At 38.0% G+C, this 19,581-nt stretch overlaps 1 protein-coding gene across 1 annotated transcript; it reads right to left on the bottom strand.

The window, feature by feature from the left end:
- Positions 1-1,444: 1,444 nt before the first annotated feature.
- Positions 1,445-18,873, bottom strand: LOC115821428 (L-rhamnose-binding lectin CSL3-like). Its single transcript, XM_030785256.1, has 9 exons — positions 18,744-18,873; positions 5,038-5,167; positions 3,969-4,078; positions 2,996-3,040; positions 2,474-2,609; positions 2,233-2,348; positions 1,985-2,029; positions 1,707-1,842; positions 1,445-1,559 (listed from the first exon to the last, which is right to left on the bottom strand). The coding sequence occupies exons 1-9, from the start codon at positions 18,871-18,873 to the stop codon at positions 1,445-1,447; spliced, it is 963 nt and encodes a 320-aa protein (XP_030641116.1).
- Between the last annotated feature and the right edge of the window lie 708 nt (positions 18,874-19,581).

Genomic DNA, 19,581 nt, shown 5'->3' with positions numbered 1-19,581 from the left:
CATCACTATTAGCGCCATTTGTTGCTTATTGTTCAAATTAGCTCTATTAGTATATGCAAGACTTTCACCCAGGCTTTGCTTTGTGAGGTATTGTGAGGGCAGTCAGGATTAGCAACCTGGTGCCTGCTGCTGTTCTGTGTATTGTGTTCCTGTAACTGAATCGGATCTGATTAACTGCTTTTCTGATACTTGTCCTGTGTCTTGGATTTGGTGGCAGTCCTGTAATTTTGTATTTATGGTATCTGTGAACTTTTGCGTGTTGTCTGACAGGGTTCTTGGATTTGTAATTTGGACCAGTTTCTCTAATAAACAGTCTCTGTAAGTAGATCCTTGACTCCCATCGTCTCTGCCACAGTTATGAAAAGTGTGTCTGTCTCCATTGGCCACAGATCTTGTACCCGAAAGAAAGCAGAGTTGATCTTACGGATGGACATGGGGGCGTTTTCCAATTTCTTATTACGTCATTATTATTATTATTATTATCATTGTTTTTAGTAGTAATAGTAGTAGTAGCACTGATATTTTTGTTACTAGTATTATTGTCACTGCTGTCAATTATGATTGTTCACTTTTATAACTATACCGATGACAATGATGATGATGATGATGATTATTATCATTATTATTAATGCTATTATTACTATTACCACTTATGATTATTTGCCATTATAACTATAATGGCAAATAAGGATAGCCCTGGGCTAAGAATATGCTGTGTGAAAAGCTCTATAATAAATAACTGAACAAAGACAAAAATCAAACACAGGAAGCTTTATTTCACTCAAGATTCTTCCCAGAGGAAATAGAGACACATGATCCCAGTTTCTCTCTCAGAACAAAACTGAACTGAAACTGAAAGTAGAGAGGAGCAAAAATACAGTCCAATCACAATAATGCTATCATTTTCATTTTTTATCAATCAGTTTAAGTTTAGGAAGTCTGCTTATTTACTGAATCTTTGTTAGACTGGAAAAAAACATGTTGATCAGTACCACAAAGTAAAGCTAAAAACTAATGGGAAAATGAGGATGGAGCCAGTGTGTTCAGGTGGATGGTGTTCCATGTTTCCTCTGTGAAAGAAAACAGATAGTAATCTTAGTCAGATACTTTATGAATAAACAATGGATCAAAGACTGTGTGTCTTAGAATCACCCTGGGCTAGCCCATAAATGCCAGAGTGTAAAAAACAGCCCTTTTACTTAAATAACGCAAGCCTATATCATGTACAATCTGCAGTAACTGTTTTACACAGAAAAATGATGTGTGGAGAAACAAGTTTGAACCCAGTCAATACAGTTCCCTATATCCGGAGCCATAATTGAACTTTCCTTTTGTTCTTTCTCATCGTTATTTTTTTTTAATTTCCACATGACTGAAACCTAATAAAGTCCAAATTATTTCATCCTAAGATATCAGTATTTGTGCATTACGAAAAGACTGAGCTTTACCATGGAACTAAACAGGAATAGATGACCTCCAAGTACTTAAAGGTTCCCACACAGGGGTCAGAGAAGATACTGTTTGACGCACGCAGAGAGCAGTGAGTCTTCCCGTCACAGCTATGTATAGATACAAAACAAGAGCAAGAGAGAGAGAGCAAGAGAAAGAGATGTGAGAATAGATAGAAGCAAGCATCTCTTGCAGTCTTTCAAGTAAATGTTTTATGTTTTATGTTGTTTTATATTGAGGGCTGAGAATGAACTGACTTTGCAGAAACAATTCCAAGAGAGTTGGATGAATAGCAGTTGGTATTGGTGTGTTGATTACTGGGGACTCCACCAGAGCAGGTTGTAGAGTCTGTGCGCCCATAATTGGCAGACTGGATCTTTATGTGACCGTTTTCTGGAAGGAAAAAAAAATAAAACAGATAAAAAGATAAAACAGATCAGCATTAAGACAGGAGATGTTTTTTTAATATACATTTTGATTCCCAGAGACAATAAATTGTATCATCATCTTGTGACAACAGGAGCAGCACACTCACCACAGCTCAAAACCCTGGTATGATGTTCACAGATCACACTCGTCACTACAGAGGAGAGGAGAAGGAAAATCAGGTTACATGTGTCTGGTTAACTGTCAAAAAGAAAGTTACATAGAAAAAAAAGAAGCATATAAGCAGAGAGAGTTAGAGAAAGAGGATTAGAATTTGAGATCTCTTTGAAAAGAAGAAGAGGAAGAAGAAGAGGAAGAAGAAAGACAGAAAGAATCAGTATGCTAAAAAGCACTCACTTATTGAACGTGGAATGCAGAAATAAGAGATTTGCAGGTACTTGTAGATGTGAACACATGGATCAGAAAAGACACTGTTTGATGCATACACATTACAGCTGTTTTGTCCATCACACCTTTAAAAGAAGGAGGAAAATGAAACTGAGCACACAGTCAGATTATAATCCATTATTTAGTAAAATCTGTGGTGATTAAGAGTGATTTATCTGCTGTCAAAGAATACACATGTAAATTAGCTCACTGTTCAGCAATTAGACTGAGAGTGTTGCGGGCAAAGCAGTTGGTGTTAGATATTTGATGGGCTGGCCATCCAAGGGTGCAGGTTGTGCTGTCTGTGCGTCCATAATTTGCACTGTTGATCTGTATCACATCGGAACCTAGAAGAGGATTACAAGTTTTTTGTGGTTTTCTGTGTGGTTTCCTGAAGAAAACTAATGACCACAGATATCATAGATGTATCAAGTTCAGATGCTTTAGTTTAAAGTTTATAAAATGTGTGTTTTATATCAACGTATAGTTAATGACACCTGTTCTGTTCTGTACTGTGTATTGTATTGTTCTATATCTTGAAAGAAAAACCTTATTCAACACCATAGGGATTTGCATACAAGGCCACTGTATAAGAAAAATATCTTGATGTCATGTCAGTATGGTGCAACCATATTCATAATTTTTTAGATCAAAATTTAATTTTGAGATTAAAGTTTTGAGCTTAAAACCTGTTAGGCTTTGTTAGATTAAGTTAAATAGCTGAATTACTTACCACAGTCCAGTGTGCTATATTCGCCCTCACATGCTACACTGACTCCTAGAGGAAGGAGAAAGGACAGTTTGAGTGTCATGGAAAATTATCCTACACAAGCATTAAGGAGACAGAGTACCATGTAATTTCTCCTAATCTTAAGATTATCTCCATCCACACTTGGGCCAGATTCTCCATCGGTTTCAGACACTACAGGCCTTGAAAGTCATGGAGCACCAGACTACACTGAAGCTGACTGTGATGATGGTAGCTGATGATCCATTTGCAGGCAGAATTCAAAAACCACAATACCAATGACACAAGGCAGTTACCAAATCCAAAACACAAGATTTAAATTGGAATATCATTAACCAGACCAGGATTGTACACGCATGGATATGGAATCAATAGACAACAGCTCAGTAGATCATGCAAAACACTTAAAACCTCACAAGGAGTCTATGAGAACAGGAACGAGTCCAATTTATATGTAGCTGAGTAATTCTATCCATGAGCAGTGGGTGGCACTGTTATAGTCAGGAGAGGTGGAGCGTGGCCAGGCTAAGAGCGGGCTTGAATCCAGTGAGTCACCAACCTAGCTGTCTAGTCACTCCTTGTTCCAGACCCTGAAACCTTGTAGCTGGTACCACCCATGACCTTAATCTCCGTAGGGCCTAAAGGATCTCCTCTGTGTAAACCTACCTGTTAAACACTGCACTTAAACACTGTGGAGTGAGCTGTGGTGCAAGAGCAAGGAATCATCCTGCAACTACAGCTAAACTTTCCCATTGGACATCATGGTCAAGCATTTGGAACTAAATCCCGTTCCTACATCGACAATTAGAAAGGGAGTGAACAAGAAAGCCAGACGGAGAGAAATGAGATAGACACAGACAGCCAACAGCTATGTACAGTCTACCATCCTTAGACAGTTCAAATGTTTCTGGAAACAAGTGAGAATGGAGAACTGTGTAAATGACCAACATTCACTCACGAGCTGGAAGGCACTCAAAGTTTGTGGTAAAATATTTGTAGGTCCCAAAACACGGATCAGGAAGAGAGAATGTGTGAGGATTGGTCTCACACTCTTTCCTTCCATCACATCTATGAGAGATGAAGAAAACACAGTTATTATTTATTTAACATTACAGTCAACAACATTCATATACATAAAAGCACATTTCAATTCCTTGACATATTAATGTCGTAACCACATCCAAAAAATAGATTACAAATATATCATTCTTTAAAAAAGACATTTTGACATGTAAAATATTTAAAAGCTAAGACAATAATAATTAGGAATACTGACAAAAATATTTAAAACTTTGACATAGACTGTTTAAGGTTTATTGCAGTTATGTGTTAGTATGCTATCTCCTGAGAGTCTCAGACATTTCTTTTAAATTGAAAGGCAAACAAATAAAAAAACAGATAGGATCATGGGGGTATTTCAGAAAGCAGGTTTAGTGAAAACTCAGTTAGTTAACTCAGAGAAAGAAGTAAACCTCCTAATAGAAGAGCCCTATGGCTTTGTTTTGCTAAGAGAATAAAGAAACAGGGCTCTTCTATTAGGAGGTTTACTACTAAATAACTATTAAGTAACTCTGAGTTTTCACTAAATCTGCTTTCTGAAATACCCCCATATATGTACAGTACAGCATTAAAAACCACAACATAATTTTAGACTGGATGCACCAATGCCTCACATTAAGGTTTCTTGGGGTGCCCAAAGAAAACGAGTTTAGCTGTCCAATAGTTCTTCAGAATATTCCAGTAAAATCACTTGACAATTATAGCAAAGTATTGTGTCCAATTGTCCTCTTGCGAACACTGAATTTCACACAGTGTGTCAGCTGTGTGTGAAAAATCCTGTCATCTTGAAAATTCAATTTGTGATTGCAAATCAGTCAAGAGCAGACTGATGTTACATATCCATTAGGTGAAGGAGGAAAGAAGGAGAAAAGGCGAAGAAGAAGAAGAAGAAGAAGAGAGAAAGAGCGACAATATAAAGGTTGTGAGGATTCACTTGTCTTTATGAAATAGGAAAAGAAATGACTTACATTTGTGAGATGAGTGGAACCGACTGGGAACAGTCTGTGTTGGTGAGCTGCTCCTGAGGTCTGTTGTAACTGCAGATTTGCCCATCTGTTCTTCCATACGTGGTTGACAGTACATTTATCACTCCATCCTCTGGAGACAAAATTTGTTAACAGAGGGATGTTACATATTAGAAGTAAATAATGTTTCATATTTACATGATCATTATTACTTGTACATAGAGGTGGGAGAAAAAATCGATACAGTGTAGTATTGCAATATTTCTCAGCACGATATTATATCGACACAGCGGTGCCAAGTATTGATATTTATTAATTCAATATTATTTCATAACATTTTTAATTCATGTAATATATTTTTATTTTGGTACATATGTCTACTCTGAACACTGCTTCTGAAGTACACTAGATGGTGCAAGACCTCATTCTTCTCTTGCATCACAGTGGAAATTGGAGAGGAAGTCAGAGTCGCCAAGATGGCTCCGGAGACTCCTATATGTAATGCACTGTCTGCTCTCAAGTCCAGAGTGTGGCTTTATTTCGGCTTCCAGAATACAGAAAATCAAATACTCTGGAAATATGACCAACTTGAGGGCTCAGCTCACAAGGCACCACCCGGAGTTATCGGGAGGCGAGGAGGTGAAATGGGGAAAAACCACACCCTATTTCATGTGTGTGTGTTCAGTGAAGGACTGGGTTAGTATTTTGTACTATTCACAAAAAGTACAGTAGATAATTTTGTTCTCAGAATTAAAAGGGAAGATTCAAGTGAGATGAATTGAGTTGAGTGTTATTTCCTTAGCAATTATAATGCATTTTATTAATTTATGGGAGAAATAAATTGCAATGTATCGCAGAATCAAATCGCAATACTACCTGTATTATAAAATGGAAAGAATTGTAATAATACTGCATCGTGGCCCAGATATCGTGAGAGTATCGTATCATCGCCTCTGTGGCAATTCCCACCCTTACCTGTACAGTTTAATTAAGCAGATTACTATACAAATAGCCAAACTGCATGAAGAATATGTAAATTTTTTATCTGTCAACAGTAAAGTGTCAGGTAAAGAATTATACATTTGTACACTAGTATGGCCACATCTGACTCAACTAATAAACTGCTCATGTATCAGACCTAGCATAGCAGTGTAACAAAGTGATTGTTTAGAGGCAAAGAATTAAGAAAACAGAGTAGGATTTAATTACTGCAATCTTACCACAGTTCAAACGGTGGACATATCCATAACAGGTGATTACTGTCTCTGTAAACAGTACACAGACACACATATAAGTAAGCTGATCACATATTGCCCAGCGCAAAAGTGTATGACAGGGGTGGCCAACCAGTGCAGCATAAAGAGCAAAAAAAAAAACAAAACTCATACCATTGCAAAGAGCCACACAAAACATGCATGCCCACTGCACAACAGCAACAGTGACTTATAGAATAGCTGAAACAAGTGTTCTCTTGAGTTTAAAAATGGTGAAAATTTCAAGTGAAAATTTTGCCTGGCTAAAGCTAATCACCTTCAACTAGGGCTAGAAGCCATGCCCCCCTCCTCCCAGAAACCTCTTCCTCTTCAGCCATGTGTAATCTGGTGGGGGGAATGAAAAATGCTTGCTGTGACGTATCATGAAATTCGGCTGTTCATTTTTCAAGCAAGCGATCAAACCCGCGTGAGGAAAACGAAGCAAAATTTTGCTTTGTGTTCACTTAAAATGCAGCTTTACAAAAGCCCTACAAGGCCATTTGCTGATTCCCAACATAGCTGGTGCACCATCTGTGGCTATTGCTGTCAGTTTTGAGAATTGTAAATTTGCCTTCTCAACAATAGTCATGAGCGTCTCTTTCAGGTCAATGTCACGGGTCCTATCTTTTAATGGCACAGTGTGAAGCAGTCTTCACACAGACCGTACAAATATTGCCAGCTGTGGCTTATCTTGAACGTCGCAAGACTCGTCCAAAGCAATGCTGAAATACCAGTATTTCTCTGTGTTTCAGATGAGTTGCTAATGTCTACTCATGCTACTCGCCACACATGCTACTCCTGAGATACCAGTGATCCTGACTCCTCCCGCCCTCTGGACTGATCCATCCTGGTGTTATCATCTTTCATCCCCCTGTCAGCCTCCTGTCAGCATCGCCATCCCCTTTGTTCATGCTCCAATTTACTTGCAATTGTAACTGCCCACTGGGTCGGCACCTATTGCACACCTGTCTGGCCAAGGAAGGGTCTCCTCTCTCTGTGGTCCTTCTCAAGATTTCTCCCATTTTCCCATTTCCCTTTTGGGTTTTTGGGGAGTTTTTTCTTGCCCGCCATGAGGATTAAGTCAGGGGGCGCCGTCCTGTTTTGATTTGACTGTTGTGGCCTGTAAAGCCCTTTGAGACTGTAAACAGTGATACTGGGCTCTAAATAAACTTGAAACTTGATATTCTCTGTTCAATGGTGTGCCATGACAGCTGCAGGTCAGACACAGAACGTTTCATTTTCAGCAGTGAGGATTGCAACAACATCTCAGGCATGTCTTCACAAATTCCCTTTCATTGTATGGCTTTTTAGCACGAGCAATGTTCCATGCCACCTGATACGATGCCAATGTGACCATCTCTGATTGCTTCGTAAATTTTCGAAAAAACTAAGTCGACGTCTCGGCCTGACATTTCAATGTGTTTACCCTGTGCTTGCGAAGTTCATTGCTTCTGGGGAAACTCCTGGGCCATGTTAGCATGGAGTGAAGTGAAATGGCACTCCAGGTTTGAAGCTTATCATGCAGAAGTGTTTCCCATTTTGTTCCACAAAAAAATACTATCCCTCCCATTCAGGTAACAATGTCCTGTGCTCCTCTTCATATTTGTGCTTTGCTTTACATTTTTCTGGCGATTCAGTCAGTAGCACTAACCTGACTAACACAAGTATGTTTTATGATTGAGCTAGAGTACCTACAAGCATGACTTGTAGGAGATTCCTATCAATCACATGATGACAAAATTATTTTTTATTTCAAAAATATTGGCAAATTTATTGTCAAATATTAAAATGCATTTTGATTTATCAGAAATATTTTAAAATGTAAAAAAAAAAAAAAACCCTCAACCGACAGCACCAATCAGCCCCAAGCCGCACAGGAGCAGGCAAAAAGCTGCATGCAGCTCACAAGCCGCTGGTTTGCCACCCAGGCAGGAGCACGCTGGAAGTGGTCTGAGAAATGCGACCAAGTTTTTCCAGAGATCAAGGGGCCGTCCACACGACAACAGTGAAAACAGAGATTTTGCAAAAAGGGAAAAGTTTTGTTGTGTTTTGGCCTTTCCTCCACACGATAACAACATTTTCCGGGGTTGAAAACACAAACTTTTGAAACCAGGTCCCAGAGTGGAATCTTGAAAACATAACACTTATGTTGCTGTGTAGGCAGGCGAATATGGAACCTTTTGAATACGATGACCACATGGCCCCACCTCGCGCATAGCTATTGGTGCATTCCATTTGAACTCAGAAGTCGGAATTTCTGAGTTCCCAGTCGGAAAATTTCATTGGGAACGCCCCCTGAAGTCACATTTCCAACTCGGAAAGTCAGAGGAACCTCACCAACCTTGACTTCAAAATCCAAGATGGCTGCCCTCAGTTGTAAAGTAGTGAATGCTGTAGTAATATACTGTTAATTAGCTTAATTAGTCTTATTTGTGTTTCATTAAATCAGTTGTACACACAGTACTGTCCAACTTCTATCTGTGGACATGTTACTATGGTGTTTGTATGCACAAAATACTGTGTAATGTTTTGTTATCAACTGGTATTGCTAACAATGGCTAATATGGCTAAAACAGTTGTCCTGGAACATGGACAACTCGAGGGTGACGTCATTCCCAGCTCCAAGTTCCGACTTCTGAGGTAAATGGAATGCACCATATTTACGTGGTGTTCCTCTACTTCATTGCAGTGGTGGCTGGTGATCTGGAAACAGAGGAGGAACAAATCTCCCCTTTAAATCTTTCATTAATTCCAACCTGTTCCTGTTAATCCATCTAGATTACCAATAAAACTAACAATTCACAGAATAATGCCAATAACACACTCGTGTAAATAGAGTAAATGATTATCGATGTCATTTTGTGATAGAGTTGCTGTTTTTTGCAAACTAGCTTAGACCTGAGTGCTAAACTTTATTGTGCATTGCACTTAACTTTGATGAATTATACAGATAAAAGATTCTGTTTTTTCTAACTTAAAAGTTTATTCTCAGAAATTGAGATAGATTTCAATAACCTTTCTTCCATTTTTTAAATTTGAATTTCATAACACAAGAAAGCTGCAATGTAAAAGACATTGAGAGATTAGTTTTCCAATACATATTCACATAGCCTAATTGGCATCCTGGCTAAATGATTTCACGCTGTAGCTTTCGCTGTAGCACACATGCTTCAGACAATCCATGGCAAAATGGCAGTATCTTGCAAATCAGATGAGTGCATTTGACATTAATATTCCCTGACTAGAATGAGATCTCAAAACATTGTTGAATGGATGCAATACCTATTGCATTTGTGTCTAGATTGCTTACACAGCATGAAAGCAATAATGCTCTGATTGACCGCAGCCCACCTACAAAGGTGGTCAGTTTTCTAAGGCACTCACATCACATTAAATTCAGATCTAACGCTGATGGTCTATCATGCCCATTACTGTTGATACTGTCGGAGTCCAAGTCACCCAGTCTTCTAAAGGACTTTCACAACAGACTGACTAACACCCTCTACAGACCAGAAGGGAACAGCTGTCCATACATTAGGGAATACTGATCTGCATGTCACAAGTTGCAATACCATAAATATTCAGAAACTTCAGAAACTAAATATTCGAGTCTTCACTTGAAACTCTCTAAGAGCAGTGAAAATGTGGGCCATTGCTAGCAGCTTTCTTGGCGGAATCTCATGACATTACTGGATTTAGTCATTTATTTATTTTGGCAAGATTCAGAAACCAGGAAACAGCCTCTCAAAAATTCATCATGACAAAATCATCATGTTACTGAACAAAACTTAAAAGTTGTATTAAATAAAACCTTTTTAATATAAATAAATGTGTTATTCGATTTTTTTTATTACCTGCAGAGATCTGCGAACCGTAGGTAGCCACCAGCACTAAAAGACAGCAATTTAAAAATGAGCTTTCAAAGTACCACAAAGCACAGACTAATCATGACGGTGAAATGAACAGCTTTTTCTCTAAAAGGGCACAAACACTAGACTACGCCTGGCCTGTTTCTGTAGTACTGGTCATTTTTGTATTAAATGAATGTTCTGTCAAGTGCGCCAGCTCATGTGCTTTTAAAAACACATCCATTTTAGGTTCTGAAACAACAAAATGTCATTTTTTGATCAAACTGAACTGAAATAATATCAAAATTTGTGAGTATTACATCACTACATACACTACAAGAGTGTTTAAAATTTAATAAAAAAAGTAAAGTTATAATAACTATTTAAAATTTTGACTGCACAGATACATTATAGGCTCGAGGCAAAGACTTACAGGTAAAGTGGGTGAGTGTGAGGGAGATCATTGTTCTGCTGAAGTTCTCAGTCAAAGTTATGAGGATGTTTTTGACATTACCTTTTATAGGATTCAGAAACCAGGAAACAGGAGGGGAAAAAAAAACCCAAAAGCAAAACAAGAACATCTGCCTCTGGCCTGTTTGAATACTTTTTCATATATCACGCTACACAGGCTTGGGAAGTTTTCTCACTACCACAATACATAATTCTATGAGTGCAAAGCATTTCTGATGGCAATTTGAAAGGGGGCCTTATTTTGGATATGAAGGGTTTGTTTGTTGTGAAAAGCCAAATTATGTAAGATGACCACTTTGTTGTCGGGAAGCAGTGGGAGGAGAGATGTTTAAACTTGCAATACATGAGCTGATAAATGTTTCACTGATTGTGAGATTAAAAACTGCATAATCAAATCTGTTGTATCTAACAGTAATTTTAGCTGTCACAGTATAATTATGTGTATTAGCTCACTGTTTAGTAACCTCATTGAGGGCGTCGCCTCCAGAACCCCTGGACCACTCAGTCCCGTCTCCTACTCCATCTCCAGAGCCGCCCACCAAAAAACTAGTAAACCAACAAGAAACTACGATAAAAAACTAGAGTGTAAAATATATAAAAAATATCATTTAAAAAAGTAACTTTGAATTGTCTTCTAAAATATTAAACCATTTATATACTTGTATGGGTCCTGTGAACTTTGTGCAGTTAATTCCTTTGGTATGAACTTCCATGAATCTTTGATATGATCTACGCCATGGAGCTCCAGACTACACTAAAGCCAACCTTGCTGCCTAGTTCCCCACCCACCCTGTGACTGCAGAGCTAGTACAATCTGCAACCTTGATCTCCACACAACCTAGAGGACCTCCTCTTTGTTATTCTCCTTGTGCAAAAGGATTTGGAGTCAGCGTTCTCTTAACCAGGGAAACATAAGACCTGTCTATCAGCAAGCTCATTTTGTTAGTTTGTAGTTGTAAGATGACAGAGTGACATGCTGGTCACGTTTAGGCAGAGGTGGACACAGTACATTACTTGAAAGTATAGATGCTCCTGGTCAAATATTACTCCAATACAAATAAAAATTATTCAGTTAAATTTTTACTTGAGTTAAAGTACTGGAGTACTTGCTTTTTAAAAATACTCAAGTACTCAAAATTACATTTTCTTTTTAATGTCAATACATTGTTGTATTGTTGCCACAATGCATTTACAGAGCCTAATGACTCTGAAACAACCTACTGAATGCACTGACTTGCTTGTAGTTCCGGTAGAATAGAAACCTAATGCAATATTCTACAAAGCATATAGAAACACACCTGAATCGAATGCCTCCTCTAAAATACATTTTTTAAATATCTCAAACCACAGACTTATGAGAGTGAAATCATGAGGTTTATCTCTAAACGGACACTAATATTTGTCCAATGCCATGTGTGTTAAACAAAAGCTCTTAAAAATGTGTGGACTCATATGCTTATAAAACCATCCATGTGAAATGGTCAAACTGCAAATTGTTGGTCAAACCGAACTGAAACAATATCCGAATATTAAATTACTAAATTAAAAGAGTATTAAAAATGGCAATCAATTAAACAAATATAAGAAAAAAAACAATTATGACAACTATTTAAACTTTTGACTAGACAGACTAGATATCACCACCTCGAGGCAAAGAATTAAGGGTCATGTGGGCGTGAAGGACATCATTTTTCTACTGAAGTTTTCTGTCAAAATTATGAGGATGTTCATGATGTTATTTTTATCAGATTCAGAAACCAAGAAACAAAAAATAACCTAGTGAATACTTTTTCACTGATCAGTCAGATAAATGTGCGGAGGTTACTAAAGTGACATGATTCACAAGATTAAGAGGAAACTGCAGATTAATACATAGTCAATTTCATAGATAGAGATTGACTAGAAAATACAGTGAAACAGATTGGAGTAGACACCCAGTTAGACAGACGTCTAATAGGAAAATGTATATGGAAAAATATAAAACTATTAAGGTTTACATTTAGATGGTATGCAGATATAGTATCAGTAATGACATAGTATTAGTTTATTCTCATTTAAATTTAATTTCAATAATACTGATAATAATGCAGGTTTGTGTGGATTCTATGATAATTTTTATTATTGCTCTAAAGATGATTTGGTCAAGTATTTGTCATTATTGGCAAAACGATGTTATTTTATTACATCACAGCAACACTGTACCAAGTGACTGGACCAAAACAGAGAATATATAATTACCGCTGTTTTAAATCACTCTTTTTGGGGGTATATCAAAAACACATACTAATAATATTGAATACCACAGAGATCACACTGCCTGTCGTTATTGCAGTAGCGACTTTGTTAGTGACTATGGTTTGTTTTAGGTAGGATTCTCTTTATGTTTATGTATGTAAACTAAGGTGTATCAATTGCTTTTCTTAATTCTTAGTTGATCATATAACTGGTTGCAATCCATTGTATAGCTGTCTGTTGCTTAGCTGTTTTTTTGGGGGGTTTTTTTTTTGTTTTTTTGTTTTGTTTTGCTTTACTATTTCCTTATACTTTCTTTGTTTACTTTGCTGTACACTTCTGTCTGTGAAGTGCCAAAACCTTGTGTATGGTTTATTTTGGATTAGATTATAGCTATAGCCTGTGTGTGGATAAATTAGTCTTGACTACAGCTCTGGATGCAAACAATTAAGCTTGTGAAATGTGGAATCAAATGGTGGTGCCATCTGAGTTGGGATCACCACTGGGTGCTACCTTCTGAGGCGGTCAAGCCCTGGGATTACATGGACTAGTTTACATCTATTAGCCTATGCACAAAGGATGAGGATTGTGTTTTGATCACTTGTCTGGCATGGTCTTTGTTGTGCATGAGAATGGGGAAATCATAATTAACTACCATAAATAACTCTCTGAATGTGTGGCACTGGGTCTGGTGTCTGAGATGGAGAGGGTCTATGCAATTTTTAATCTCACAATCAGTGAAACATTTATCAGCCCATGTACTGCAAAGTAAAACATCTCTCCGTCTGGCGCCAGACATACCACTGGTTCATGTGTCCAAACAGTTCCAGTTTAGTTTCATAAGTCCATAGAACTGTCTCCCAAAACTCTGCAGTCATATCCAAATTCCTCCTGGCATATTCTAGTTGACCTTTGATGTTCCTTGTGGTCCAAAGCAAAATCTAGCTCTTTGAAAAAACTTTCATTGGTAAACCCTTATAATCTTAATTTCTGATTGCAACTGTTTATATTTATGTACTCTTGTAGTCAAAAAGATTTCCCCATTCTTTTGACTTGGATTTGCGTGCGTGCACGTGTGTCTTAGATTAGATATTTCCTGGTTCCTGAATCTTACAACAAAAAAATTCAGTAATGGCATGAGTTTCCTCAACTTGACTGACATGGATCACAGCATCAACAACGCACACAGTGTTCTTTTTCTATTTTTGTTTGGGAAAAAAAAGTGAGAATATGAGCCTTTAACAAAAGAAATCAATGGTTATATAGCTGTCCAAGGATCCTCCTCTCCATAGCTGACATTCAGTCCTCACACTCAGGCTCCCTGGACTACATTTCTTGGGCACCTGCATGTCTATATAAATTTAAACTATGGAACAGACTGAGAAGATGAGAAAGAGAACAAAAGTCTCTAGGTATCCACAGCTATAGAATTCAATGTGGTTCTCTTCACGGACTAAAATTCTGTATCACTCTGACACAGGGTCTTTTGGAGCGTACATTTATAAAGGCAAATTGGAGAAAAGGGCACACAGCATACATGCATTCTGAAAAGTAAACATTAAATCAAATATATCTAAAGTATACTTGTAATGACTATAGAAACTAATGATTTGTAAATACTATTAGTAAATCACTACATAATATGGGTTAATAAAAAAAAAAAAAAAAGAAAGACAAAACCACACCTGATGAATAGCCTTTATTTAGTGTAACCTGTGTTGTATATAACCTAGATGACACTGTCCCACACCAGATCTGCTTTCCATTAACACACAGGACTGAGGGCATGGTACAATTTATTAACTGCATAAAAGGTCAGTAAACACAAGTCTTTGGGAAAGAACATAAGACACTCTGGTCCACCTGCAGCAGTAGTCTCACTGCCTACTGTGGGTCACACTACTACAGTACTATAATATTGCAAATTACTGCAATTACTAAAATTATTACAGTTAAAATTACTATATAATTACAACTGCTATAAGTACAACTGGTATAAAAATATGGAGTGTAAATAAAATAACCAAAATAACCTAAATGCATACATATTCGTATACTGTGATTGTACAGTGGGATAAATTTCATATCTAAGCAAGTCAAATATCCAATACAAGGTGAAATACATATATAGCAAGTGTAGAGCTGAAATCAATCCCTTTAAGGCAAAGCAGGTCAAGGTAAGATAGAGAACTGACTGATGATGGTTCTGTGACAGGACATTAATCATAGCCAGAGATACAGATATGAATTGGTATGCTTGCCCTAACAGACAATGGACAACAAATTGCAAAAGTTTTTTTTTAATTGAACAAGAGCTGATACTCAAAATATGGTAATCAAGCTTCACCTTCACTAAAAAGGCCATTAGAAAGCTTTCTACCCAGACCACTAATTATGTCCTTGTTTCTATATTACACTATGCAGTCACAAAGAGAGCTCATCTGGATATGGTATACAAAATATTCCCTCTTTACTATTAAGCTCCTGTTTAGGTCTATTGATCCATTTGCCTTTGTCAACAATAACTGAAACATTTATTCAGAATGTTTGTATTAAATTTGCGACAAAATTACAGCAAATGTTTGATCAGTTATAGCCTGCTTTGTAATGCTTTGTAATGCTCAAAATACAGTGCTTTGATCAGCTTACTGATGTCTGTGTGTGTGTGTGTGTGTGTGTGTGTTGTTTACAGAGACAGTAATAACCTGTTATGGATTTGTCCACTGTTTGAGCTGTGGTAAGATTGCAATAATTAACTCCTACTCTGTTTCTTAATCCTCTGCCACTAAACAAACACTTTACTGCACTACTATGCTAGATCTGACACATGAGCAGTTTCTCAGTTGTGTCAGATGTGGCCATACAAGTGCAGAAATATACAACTCCTCACTTGACGCTTTCCTGTTGACAGATTAAAACAATTTCTATATTCTTTATGAAGTAAGACTATTTGTGAAAGAGCGTTCTAAATTGAGCCTTGGTTGGTATTTTGAATCGATGAACAGCCGAGTGTATTGATGTTTGGTCTTGTTTTATTGGTCTTGGCGAAATGATAATGAATCCGGTAATGAAACATTCCTACCGTACAAAATGGAGGTGCATGTGTTGTTTGAGGCTTTTCTTTGTTTGTAAATTCCAAACTGTCGCGCTTGCTGCAGTCAAAAACCGTATGGCTGCATTCCTCACATTTCGCATTTAATGGACTATTCCACCTTGACCTTCCACCTTTGCACCAAATCAAATGACATAGAAATTCGAGTTGCCATTAGAGACAGACAGTCACTATCTTTGTGAAGCAATACAGCGTTTTCAAAGTGGATTTGAGAAGAGAAAGAGGAAGAAGGAAGATGCTCAGTTTAAGGAAATTTTGCCTAAACTGATGGCTGTCATATCATACCATTACATGAATAGAGCAAAAAGTCAGAGGAACGCTGGACATAGAGGACCTGATAATGGCATTCACAGATGCTGAAGCCCAGAAGGTGAAAATTAACATCTGAACACCAGCACACATACAGTAAGTATACAGTTGTACACTGACCTTTCCTTCATAAACAAGATAGTTTTGAATTCCAAATGTTTCTAATTATTCATAGAGATATTTTCCACTCGATGTGATCCCTCTCCTCCTTAGTCAGTAATGAGGAAATCAGGAACAGGTGGGTGGAGAGAATGCTGGCGTTAGGTGAAGTCAGCTGTCAATCATGCAGTCTGGGAGCAACAGGAATTGCATGAACCTGGAGTGGAACACAGAGGAACAGAACACACATACAAAAGGGAGAGAGGGAAAACATGGCTAGGAAGTGGAAGGACTGGATTAGAGCCTGACAAGAGCAATGTGTGTGGGTTTGATTATTGTACGTAGAGGGAAAATTCTTAATGTATAAGCATGTCTTTTGTCTTTCCCCTCTCTTCAGATCTATACTGGGTTGCTGATGCTGTTTCCATCAACCAGTATCATTTTACCCTATGCTAATCAGCTCTTTCTAGCGAATAAATTTCTTATGTGACCTAAAAGGTTTGATGAGAAGTTTAAGCGTTAATTGCATTAAATAGTTGGATGGAAATCCAGCTAGTGTTGTGATAGCATTATATTATGCATTTGTTGTGACAGGACATGTGTTTTATGCTACTTCTGGTTAAAGTGTGCTTGATGAGTAGCTTAAAACTGCAGCAGTACTGTGGTCTACTACATACTCAGTTTCAATGCAAACAAAGAAGGGAGGACTGATCTGGCTTGGTTATTGAGTACACTACAGTTGCGATATGGGGTGTCTGTCCTGTCATTTGGTTCAGCAGTAGGTTATAAAGAATATTTAGGCTAGTGATGGACTGTGAGTGAAAGTCGTGCCCACTCACTTTTGCCGAGGTTGATCCGAAAATAAATGTCTGGCTACACCACTGGATACGATGTTATTAAAAACAACGTAATTACTAATTACCCGGTGAACGGTGGACAGTGAGGGTCAATCAAAGAATTGCAAAACATAGTCAATCAACTTATGTGTTGTAGTGATGAAAGTTTGTAGCGAAGTAGGCCTATATCAGCAACCCGCCAATGGCGACTGACCTCATTTATTTTATTCACCAACATAGATTTTTACTCGCATTTGGCGAGTGGCGGGTGCTAATTTTGGACCCTGGATTGGTCCACTCTTTTTTTTTTTTTTAATTGCCCTGTTTAATCACTTATTTTCCCATCGAAAATGAATTGGGAAAGTTTTAGGTCTCTAGTGGTACAACAAGGGTTTGCACACAGCAGCAGTCAGTAATTGGATTCAATGGTCTTTTGCTACACAAAGCAATGTAAGATGGCGAGTACACGAGTCACAAATCAAAAACTGATGCTGCGGTGCAATCACACTCGCATTATCTGGCGGAATCACACTCGCATTGTCTGGCGGAATTCTTGTAGAATTGCATGAAGTGGGTGTGTAAATTTTGCCAAAAAGAAGTTTCACGAGACCTTCTTAAACATTACAGAATTGATCATGACTGTTTGGTGTGCCACCAGTTACACCCCTACACTGTGTCTACACTCTGTCTACACTCTGAATGCCCCTGCGCCTTCAAGACTCAAAGTACTCTGCTATCACATTTGGCAAGACACCATTGCCCTGATATGTCAATAAGCGGAGAGCTCCTGTCTTTCTGTTGTCAAAACTGTTGTGGTGTTCTCAAGTTTTTGCATGCCATTTCTTAAAATAAAATGATGTTGATTTGAAGTTGACTAAAAGACTGTTATTTGTGTTGTGATTTTAAATTTATTTGGCGTATGACTACTAGTCTACTAAATCCACCTGTTACGGATTTTCACTGTGGCAGTAGTCGTAGTAGTGGTAGTATTAACTCAAATTATTGTTCATATTCATCCTAAAATATTGAGGAAGTCTAAATGGAACAGCTTCATTTTACTAGCTGGAGATACATATTTTTTTAAGCAAAGACATGAAGTGAAATTCAGATTTTTCAGTAATGTCAGTTTAAGTTTTTAGTAAAAATGACCTAAAATGTTAAGTGGGGTATACTTAAAAATAAGCATGCGAAAATGTTGCACTATATTTTCAAGTAAAATCAGTCATTTTTTACAGTATACAAACCTGTACAGAGACGTGGTAAAGATGAGATGTATTAGATGTACGAGTACTTTTTAAACAGGAGGTTTGCCACATTGGGACTGGAAGTGTACTGCTGACAGCACTCTTTTGCCAGAAGATGAAAAGAATGCATTATTTTCACCAAAGGTGGAGAGAGGCCAAATTTAACCTCTAAAGCAGTTGTGTGGCTTGTAAACCACGGGACTGGCAGTGCTATTGACAGAGGCTATTGATGGCATTCTATGAACCAGTTCATCAACTCCATTAAAGCCATTAACTCCAATAGAGCAGAAACGAAGTTCCACAACCAGTGCAGCTGTGGGGATTCTCGACATCGCACAGGACTGGCTGCTGAAATGGACTTGTGCAGGCAGGGACGGATTTAGGCATGGGCGGCATGGACAGCCGTCCAGGACGGCATCTTGGCGGGGGCGGCATGGGGCGTCCACACAAAAAAATTTGGAATGGTGACATTTGCGTGATCGTTTTTTTTTTATCGCACATTTGCGTGTCGTGTCAATGATATCATGTCACCTAGCGAGATGCCTGGGAAGGTCTCCCACTCAGAAGCATGAAATTGGGGGTGGGGGGGGGGGGGGGGTGTTTCAGCTGACCTCAGGTCTGAATCCATAGATAATACAAACTCACTCAAAAAGAAAAAGAACTGGGACAGACTGGTCCATCACAATAGAGCCTCCATTTCATAATCATGTGTGTGTGTGTGCAAGCAGAAATGTTGGATTCAGTAGATTTCAGGGTCATTGTTAATAATCCTAACCAAAAAGTTCAATGCTCACATATTTATTGAGATTTTTTTTTTTTTTTGCAACAGCAAACTTGCATGCAGGGTGCATGATATGCATCAATTGACCACAGCAGAAAGCAGAAGAATAATAGTAAAATGGAGATGGTGCCAGTCTCCTCAGGCAGATGGTGTTCCATCTTTAATCTACAAAAACAGATAATTGTCTCAGTCAGACAGTCTTTAAATAAACAATGGCTTAGTATATGTTTGTCTGTCTTAGGATCACACTTGACTGGCTCACAAATGGCCGAGCGTAACACGATGTATTGACTTACTCAAATAGTACAAGCACTGTGTGAGAAATAAATCTAAAATCAGTTAAATACAGTTCTGTGCATCTA

Source organism: Chanos chanos, chromosome 9, assembly GCF_902362185.1.
Source record: "Chanos chanos chromosome 9, fChaCha1.1, whole genome shotgun sequence".
Taxonomy (NCBI): domain Eukaryota; kingdom Metazoa; phylum Chordata; class Actinopteri; order Gonorynchiformes; family Chanidae; genus Chanos; species Chanos chanos.
This window is presented reverse-complemented; position numbering and strand designations above follow the sequence as displayed.

Coding starts and splice junctions, on each gene's coding strand:
- LOC115821428 (XM_030785256.1), bottom strand. CDS start 18,873: ATGCCGCCCCCGCCAAGATGCCGTCCTGGACGGCTGTCCATGCCGCCC. Junction 3,041..3,968: donor CTTTGAGTGCCTTCCAGCTC/GTGAGTGAATGT, acceptor TCCTTCCTCTAG/GAGTCAGTGTAGCATGTGAG. Junction 2,030..2,232: donor CTGCATTCCACGTTCAATAA/GTGAGTGCTTTT, acceptor TCTCCTCTGTAG/TGACGAGTGTGATCTGTGAA.